Source organism: Montipora foliosa, chromosome 4, assembly GCF_036669935.1.
Source record: "Montipora foliosa isolate CH-2021 chromosome 4, ASM3666993v2, whole genome shotgun sequence".
NCBI classification, from domain to species: Eukaryota; Metazoa; Cnidaria; class Anthozoa; order Scleractinia; family Acroporidae; genus Montipora; species Montipora foliosa.
The window spans coordinates 27,927,015-27,937,014 of record NC_090872.1 but is presented as its reverse complement, the minus strand read 5'-3'; the positions used below and the strand labels follow the sequence as shown (position 1 = coordinate 27,937,014).

Here is a 10,000-nt window from a genome sequence, read left to right as displayed (position 1 = left end):
CAGAAGATCATGGGAATAGTGCCGTATATTGAAGCAAGGAGACAACTTAATTTGAGTCATTACTTGCTAATGAAATATTATACTTGTACCCAGCGTTGAATCCACAAAATCCACTTTAAAAAAACGAAAATAATTAAAAGGCGCCTTTGTACATGCTGACAATACGGTACATGCAACTCCTTTAAGATCCTGGCTCGAACCTGTATATCCTTAAAGGGGCACGGTCACGTTACATGTGCTGCTTTTAGGTCAAAACTGGGTAAAAATCTAAATTAGTACTTAAGCTCACACGTACAACATTCGTGACAACCCTATGACTTCGAAGATATGAAATGTATTTATGGCACAAAGAGCTATTCGTGTTTAACTTTTGGCGGCTTTCTGAAGACATGGGCTCCAAACTTGAAAAAATTGGCCAGTTTTGTCAAGTTTCAATCAATTTCCATCCTCTCCATCCTTGGCCGCAAACAACAAAGAATAACTCCAGTGCACTTCAAAGGTTGTTGGCAACAAAGCTACAGCATTATTGTTTGGTTTTCTTTGATGCAAAGAAGTCTTTTATTGTTGTGAAGTTTGACTAAAATAGTGTGACACTGCCCCTTTAATAAGACATTTTGTGGATAAGTTTATATGCAAAAAAAAAAAATTTTGGGACACCGAGTTGGGAACATTCTTGCTGATACACATCATGGTTGGAGTTAAGCCTGAATAAGTGTTTGTTTTTTTTTTAGTTTATATTATTTACAATACCCAGTTATCTCAATTGGTTCAAAACCAGCCAGAATTTCTGCACAGTTGTACTGTATCAGTTTTCCTTGCAGCTCTGTAAATCTCTCTTTCTGTATTACATCATACTCACAAAAAAAAGGGGATATAATAATAATAATAATAATAAAGTAGATGTGGAATGGCTGTACATTCCAAGAAAAGATGGAGGATGGGGCCTGATTGAAGTAGAAACAGCATTCAAAACAGTAACAATAGGACTTGATCATTATCTGAAGCACAATTACATAAACCATGTAATTGACTGGTTTAACGCCGCAACAACTCAAAATTTGCTCCAACAATTGAAGAGAAACTATTTGGTATATCACATCGGGCCCATATGAAAAAGAAATACTGAAGAAATTTAATTACACAATCCTATTTATGAAATACTACATATACACCAGTAACATGCAAAACCAAGCTATTCACCTTTCTGTCTTTGTCAATGAAGTTTTATTTAAGTACAGAATAGAAAGCTTTAGTATTAGCTACAAAAAATGCTCCTCCCAGTTTAATCGCAAAACCATACATGAAATTACTTAATCAGGAAGCCAATAAAGCACTTTAAACTTAAAAAAAAAAAAAAATTATCTGAAGCACAAAGATGGGCGATATCCAAGGCAATTGCTTGAACATGATCGATCTAAAGCCATAAATTCAATAATCAAGAATGCTAATAAGTTCAAAAGGGAAGTAACAATGCCAGAGTTTGAGAACAGAGAAGATAAATCAGCCTCAGAAAATGCTCTGGCCCTGAAACACATATTCAATTCTAAGATGAAATCAATGAAAGAAGAAAAGTGGAAAGACAAAGCTTTGCATGGCCAATATCCCAAGATCCTAGAGAAGCCCCTCGTAGACACAATCACCACCAACAAATGGTTGTCAAGCAATCTGAAAGGAGAAACAGAGGGACTACTTGTGGCAGCTCAAGATCAAGCAATAAACACCAGAAACTTTCAGAAAGTAATATGTGGTGAGCAAGTGGAGAGCAAATGCAGAATGTGTCTGCAACGTGAAGAGACAGTGGGCCATAATTATTGTATCTGGATGTGAGGTCTTAGCCAAAACAGAGTACATCACCCGGCACAACAATGCTGCAGCATATCTCCATTGAAGTATCTGTAAAGATCATGATCTCAAGATTACAGACAAATGGTACCAACACGCACGAGAGACTGTGATTCATAATAAAGACAACAACCTCACCATAATGTGGGACCTGCCAGTCAATACTGATAGAACTATAACAGCGAACAGACCTGACATCATTGTTAAAGATTCAGTAAATTCCACCTGTAAACTGATTGATATGACTGTCCCATCAGATAGGAACATTGCATTGAAGGAAATCGAAAAGAAAAGCAAGTATAAAGATTTAGAAGTTGAAATACAGAGAATGTGGCAGATGAAAACCGTAGTGATCTCTGTAGTTGTTGGTGCACTTGGCACAGTAAAAAAAGGAATGGTAGAAAACATTGAAAAAGTAGCAAAGAGTGCTTCTGTGACAGAGATTCAAAAGATCTGCATGCTGGGATATGCACAAATCCTCAGAAAAGTGCTTAGTATCTGGACAGAAAGATTGACTTGAGTGACTGTCATGCCCCAGGTGCATGGTTTGCGCCCGGCTGATGCACTAAAAGAACTCCAGCAAAGACTGTGATAGTATAGATGATGATGATGATAATAATAATAATAATAATAATAATAATAATAATAATAATAATAATAATAATAATAATAATAATAATAATAATAATAATAAAAGAAAGATCTAATAACCCTGGCCCCAGTTGTTCAAACGATACATAGCGCTATCCCCCGGATAAAGCTCAAGTGTTTTTGCTATTGTTTATCCACTGCATAGTGATGTATCTGGTGGATAGCGCTATCCATCGTTTGAACAACTGGGACCTGGTGTGCCCAAGGACCATGGTTTAGACCCAGCCCTTCAGGAGTATATATAGTAAACAGCAGTAATTCACTCAATAATAATAATAATAATCAGGATGAACTTTATTTAAGTATCCACTGTATATATACAGTAGTGCTGGGGCAGTAATAATTTGTGGAGACATTGTACAGAAATCAAATCATAGGGTTAGTGGGGAAAACCAGATCTTTATCCAGAGAATAACCTCTCAGAAGATTAGAGAACCAACAAACTAAACCCACATGCTGTTCAGTATACAGTGCATGTACACTGTACATTGCCAAGGGTATCTTGGCTATGATAACAGGGGTGACAAATGACTCCTTAATTTTGGTGCAAAATTTCAACATTAATTTATAATTTCACGTATGAAATTACAATGCTGCCATGGCAACTTTTGCTACATTGTACAGTGCCAAAATGGTGCCTTATGAACATGTTTGTCACCCATGATAATAATAGCTAATCAAATGGTACACTCGTGAAATTAAAGAATTATTTCACGTGTGTTTTGTCCAAAATGTTTGATTTTGGACAAAATGCATGTGAAATTATTACTCAGTTTTGCTGGTCAACTGGACAAATGATTCCTTGGAGCTGTCTCTGAAATCTCAAATCTCAAGAACTCTTGGTGGTATCCTTGCATTTCCTAGTATTGCGGTCTTTTGCACATGCCCTGATCTTACCTTTATTATACCGATATTCTGAAGCAGCTTATTCAGTCCTTTAGGGATTGCTCTCAAGGCTACTACAACAACTGGTATCACCTCCCCTTTTTGCAAAGCTCACATCGTTGTTATTTTGTGTGTGAGATCTTGATATTTTTCAATTTTATTTTTGTCACTCTCCTTTGAGTTAACTCTGCAGTCAGCTGGTAGTCAGCAACATCGATTATTTTACAGACGCCATCCTCCTTTCCCACTATAATGATATCTGGCATTCTAGCCTCTACTATATGGTTGCGGCATTACTGTATGTTGAAATCCCACAACACTTTGATCTCATCTGTTTCCAACACAATCTGGGGCTGGTACATGTACCATTTGTCTGCTCCGTCCAACCCATTCACACCACACAATTTCCAATGAATCATTCTGTTGACATTATCATGTCTCTTCCTATACTCGTTTTGCATAAGTTTGCTGCAGTCGCTAATGACATAAGTAACACTTTCACCTCTCTTGTGACACAATTTCTACACAGCAGAGATTACACACTCTTGTCCCCATGAAACTTGAATGCATTCTCAAAGCTTGTCTGTGTGCCACGCATTTGAGAGCTTCAGTTCTGTAGTTAAGGTCATCTTTTTGTAACCAATTCCATGTTATTATTATTATTATTATTATTATTATTATTATTATTATTATTATTATTATTATTATTATTATTATTATTATTATTATTATCAGCAGTGTTATATGTTTATTTTAAAGGTGAATTCCTCTGGCATTTATCATCATACATACCTTACCATGATCATAAATAGACCTTACTTACTTACCGTAATCATTATTGTTTTCCCAATGCAAATCATGTGATAATACTCAGGAGATTTGATCCTTTGTCTTGTTCATTAAAAAGAGTGCATGCAAGCATGAATATGCACTATTTCTAATGAACAAAACAAAGGACCAAATCTCCAGAGTATCTTAATATGATCTGAATTGGAAAAAAAAAGGTAATGTACAAATGAATAAGGTCTATTGTTTTGTTAGCACTTACAAAATTTGTGCTTTTTCACAGAACCTTTGATGCACGTTTTTTGGACTAGTGTTGGCCTGGCTCTTGGTTACAGAGGACACATTTTTGAAGAATCAGCAGAGGAAAGATATGCAGAGCTGATAAAAAAGCACAAAAATGTACCTTGGTACCCTAAGGCACAACTTTTAGCAGAAAGATATGCCCGAGAAAAAGCAGAAAAGGAAGGTAAGGGTTTTAACAGAGTGTACCTAACCCCCTTTTTTGATCACCAAAGTCTGCACCTCTTCTGGAGAAAATCAGCACAAACTTGTGATTAAGTAGAGCACAGATACCCCAAGCTAATGATGTAATTTGAGCATCACAATCAGTTAAAATTATAAGCATTTGTATGGGAATTTGCAAACGTGATAAGGAGTCGAAAAAAAAGATCGAACAAAAATGCCTTACCTGGTGTTCTCGATACATTTTCAATGTTTTTGTGGCGTACTTTGGCCTGTGATTTCAGTGCTATTCCAGTGGGTTGTTGAGACTCCCTAAAATCGTGCTGAAACAGCTAGAAATGCTAAGAACGTACCATAAATGGGACAAGGAGGTAAGGTAAGAAATTTTTGGTGTATTTTAGCCCTAAATAACGATTGCTAAATTCCCCATACAAATCCTTATAAAATTTATGTAATGCAACAACGATTCTGTGAGCTTGGGGTACCTATGAGTAGAGTCCTCAATTTTGTTTTATTATCATGTAGGCAGATAATGCTGGCCAGAGTGGCTTCTACTTAAACCATGCTGTAATCTGTTTACTGTTTTACATCACAAGCTACTTTATACATACATACATACTTAATTGACGGCTCCCCATAGGGGCTTTTCAGGGCCAATGAAACACAACGAAATGACAGAACAGAACAACGACAACTGTTAAGAATCCCAACCAGCCGGAGGCAAACCAGTTAGCTATTTACAAGTGCAGCTGGCAAGTTGAACCAGGGACAACCAGGATCAAATTCAACGAGTGGTCAGAGTGGGTCTTGAACCTGAGATCTCAGGATCTCAAGGCAAACACCCTAACCACTGGGCCACACAGCGTCCTCACATTGCATGGGCTATGTGTGAGTCAAGTGTCAAACGGACCTTCATGCGTGCCTGTCACTAAAAATGTGGTTGGGCGACCCAAAAAAAAAAAACAAAACTGTCACTCCTACTGTGTACTCATCTTTAACCAGGCACTAGGCAGGTTTCAGTCTCAAGCTCTCTGTGAATTAGGTATTGAGATTTTGGTTCTTTTTGTTACAATAAAAAATCATTATTTTGAATTATACATACAATACAATACATACTTAATTGACCGCTCTCCATAGGGGCTTTTCAGGGCTAATGAAAAACAATGAAATGATGGAACAGAACAACAGCAACAACAACTGTTAAGAATCCCGACTGGCCCGAGGCAAATCAGTTGGCTGTTTACAAGTGTAGCTGTGAAGTTGAACCAGGGATTACCAGGAACAAATTCAACGAGTGGTCAGAGTGGGTCTTGAACCCGGGATCTCCTGATCTCTAGGCCAGCGCCCTAACCACTTAGCCACTCTTAATGTATACTACAGGTCGAGCAGATTGTACATTAAAAACAATTGAATTAATATCCAGGATCCTGAATTAGGCTTTCTGGTTAGGTGTTGCATCGTTTCTTGTTCCTTGTGAAGAACTTTATGGCCTGAAGCGCTTATATCTAATAATTATTATCATTTAAAAATTGATCAAGGCAGTGTGACCCAGTGGTTGGGACGCTTGCCTTGAGAAACTACTTCAACGATTCGGCAGCCAATTTGATTGCTATTGTTTGAAAAGATATTATGGGATGCTCAGGGGGCAAATTAATGGTTATAATGGTGGGGGGGGGGAGGGGGGGGGGGGGGGGGGAATTAATGGATACTTCAAAATAAAGTGACAGTTCGTGACACATATACGTGTGTAACATTGGTGACGTTCCGGAGTTCCCAGGTTCAAGACCCGTTCTGACCACTCATTGAATTTGTCCCTGGTAGTCCCTGGTTCAGCTTCTCGACCGCACTTGTAAATAGCCAACTGGTTTGCTTCCAGCCAGCTGGGATTCTTAACAGTTGTTGTTCTGTTCTGTTCCGTCGTTTCGTTGATTGTGTCGTTGAGTGATCAATTTATTAGTAAGTATTGTATTGTATTGGTACAGCCAACATACAGTTATCAGTAAAAGACCAGCGATTTTCAAAATAGACGATGGTTCAATCGTTTACTGCAGCTGTACATGTTTTCATCCCTTTTTCCACAGCAGCGCTGGTGGCCATGGAAGGAGCAGCGTCTTGTAAGTATCAGGTTATGTGTTAGCAAATCTGTTCAATTTATGTTTGCAAACAAACCTTTGATCCTTTTCAAGGTTTTTGGAACAATCTCTCTATTTCACTCTTCTGCAGCCTCTGTCAGTCAGAACCCTTATTATAAACTCGAGTGTCAAAATACCATTCTTCTAAAATCTCACTCAGCTTTAATAAATTTCGTATACAGGATACATCGTAGTAGGATGACGTCTTTGACCATTTGAGACCAAAACATTCCCCACGCACTCGTTCATATGCAGTTCTACATTTTACTTAGCATTATATTTAGACCGCTAGGCAAGTGTGCAAGACTGGCATTGTTCATACAAAGCACATCAAAGGCTGTCAGACTTTAAACAAGTGTCTTCGATTATCATTCAACATCAAGTTCTCCGGTTTCCCCTCGCCTCAAAAACCAACATTTGACTTGATTTGTGTTAATTGTTAATTTCAGTTTATAGGGTCCCCAATTAGTGCTCCAGCGATAGAACGACTAGACACTTAAAGTTCCGTTAGCGAATTAAGTCCCCCGGGGGTCCAAATCTAGTGGAGTTCCAAATTCGCTAGAACACCGGTGCCGTTGCCGTTTCACGAAAGCGGGATGTTAAATCTCTCAATAAACTACTTCAACGATTCGGCAGCCATTTTGATTGCTATTGTTTAAAAAGATATTATGGGATGCTCAGGGGGCAAATTAATGGTTATAAGTGGGGGTGGGGGGGGGGGGAATTAATGGATACTCCCAGGAGCCCATCAAGGGGAGCCTCTATCTCCCATACTTGGCCTTGGAGTCAACCCTTTCCCGAGTACATCTATTATTAGAACGCCTCCCAGGGGAAGTTTCACACGCCCTCAGTTCGAAGAGCCAATAAAAACAGAGCTATGACAGTCATTGTTTTACCCACACGATCAGGCTGAGAAATCGCTAATGATTTAATGATTTTTTTAGTTGATTTTTCCGCTTTTCGCGGTTTACTCGACAGAAATGATACTTTTCGCGGGAAAAAGCCGTTCTTAAAATAAATCTACTCGGGAAAGGGTTGACTCAAGGAATTAATGGAGATAGAGGCTCCCCTTGATGGGCTCCTGATACTCCAAAATACGTTGTAAAGTGAGAGTTCGTGACACATATACGGGTGTAACATTGGTGACGTTACGTGGCAATAGGCCATTTCCGAGTTCATGTCTACCTCCTCTTCAAGGCGAGTCTAAGTTCGAAGTTTTTGTTATGAAAATTAGGTTTCATTCATATGCAGAGTAGAACTAATTACCATCACAAAAACTTCGCACTTAGACACGCTTTGAAGAGGAGGCAGACATGAACTCGGAAATGGCCTATTCCTGACAACCGCCGTGTTAACCGTTAACCCTCCTTTGGCAGATAAACAACACTATGTTTCTGCAAAGAATAACTGCTGGGTTTGGCACTGATCTCGTGTGATTAGGTCTAAGCGCCGACTCGAAGTTTATCTTTCATAAAATATTGTTCTGGTGACAGCATATTTAAACTTAGTAAAACTTTGCTATGATCGTTTGTTATTTTAAATACACAAAACTAAGTGTGACCTTATTTTGGATTATCCATTCCAGTCACAACCGCAAGTTAATATGTATTTGCCCCCTGGGCATCCCATAGTAGCCTTTGGAACAACATAATTCAAAATCAACGATGAAATGATATATGAAATGGATCGATCATATATGAACTGCGGAATCAAACCCCGTTGAAGTCCTGAATTTTTCAGGCTTCTTTACGCAATTGCAAAAATTGCGTTCATAACTGGGATGATCATAGCTTCACTTGATAATTCAAAATGGCCGCTGAATCGTCGAAGTAGTCTTTAGAGTGTTTTCACTCGCGTGATCAGTAACTTTGTTTTTCCGCCGAAACAAAAGAAAACGTTTGCATTATAATAGAGCTCAATTCCCGAAGGAATAGTTGGGGACACCAACATGGCCGCCGTTCTATTGTTTAGAAACACTAACATGGCCGCCGTGACGTCACGTTAAAGCACTATATTGCTTTAGTTCCCTGACGCAAAGAGAATACGTAGAACTCGTCAGGGGCTCACGTTATGTTGCCTCAGGTTTATTTGGAAAAGATGATACAACATTTTGTATTTCAGAAATTTGAGTATTGTGCACAGCCGTCTTACACCATTTATTTTCTTCTCACATAGGAGTCGTACAACTAACTGTACATGGCAGATTTATTAACTTTGCCCTTCTTTGAGTTGTTTGTATCTTTTTGTGGACAAGCAAGCTACAGTACATGCGGTGATTGGACTGAATTTCACCTATTCATGTCATTGGCGGAAATGCGCAAGCACTACAACGTCTTTTTGAACTCTATCCGTCAAACTTGTTAATCGCTAAAACTTGTAGAATAAAAAGTAACATACTGTAAATAATGTGGTTGGGTTGACTCTTATTAAAACATCATTTTTGTGGCATGCTTGTTTTTCCTTGGTTTGGTGCGTTATCCCGTGTTCGTTAGCTCCTCATCAGGAAGCGTCATTGTTTTCGCAGTAAAATCATCACACAAAAATTAGCCCTTCTTCAGAGCGACTTCGCTCTGACGAAAGCCTAGTGCTCAAAACGTCAGCTTTTGAATGTCTTTACGATAGTTAATTTACTATATCAACCCAGTTGATCAGAAACCCATTTCTGTGTTTCGCTTCCCCATCGGGGAAGCACCACAGTTCGTTTAGAAGCTAAACCCCTTTATCCCCACATCCGTTTAGCCCGTGACTCAACGTATCCCGGCTTTGGAAAAAGGGACTTCAACCTCTGCGACGCAGGGAGGTTAACGCGAGTGATACCAGACATGATCATTTAGAGCGGTTTTCAATTGAGCGTCGAAAGTAATTTGCGAATTGCTTTGGTTTTGCATTACTTCACTCAGTCATTAGTTCAAAGTTCTCGCCACTTTTTCAACCAATCAGAAGTAAAACCAAAAGCAATCCTGGCTCGTGCGTGCACATTTTCTCGCGCTCTGTGTCGGCTACGTGTAATTATTTCGAGTTTTGATTGCTTTACTGGATTTTCTCCGTCCTTTTTGATTGGCCAAACACCTTCTCGAAGGCTGCAAGCAACTCTGCACCCAACATGTATCAGAGAATATAACTATGATAACCGAATGACTTTAACTTGTGTCTACAGTTTAAACATTTCTAGAAAAAGTGTTTTCATTCACGTGATCAGCAACCATGTTTTTCCACCGAAACAAAAGAAAACGTTTGCATGA

At 38.8% G+C, this 10,000-nt stretch overlaps 1 protein-coding gene across 1 annotated transcript in view; it reads left to right on the top strand.

Annotated features, from left to right (window-relative positions):
- The window catches only part of LOC138000503 (uncharacterized), a 9,461-nt gene extending 255 nt beyond the window's left edge, over positions 1-9,206 (top strand). The window contains exons 2-4 of the mRNA XM_068846968.1: positions 4,448-4,630; positions 6,708-6,740; positions 8,934-9,206. Of these exons, the coding sequence (XP_068703069.1) occupies positions 4,448-4,630; positions 6,708-6,740; positions 8,934-8,935 (218 nt within the window). The 3' untranslated portion in view covers positions 8,936-9,206. The remainder of the gene's footprint in view (positions 1-4,447; positions 4,631-6,707; positions 6,741-8,933) is intronic.
- The last annotated feature ends 794 nt before the right edge of the window (positions 9,207-10,000 follow it).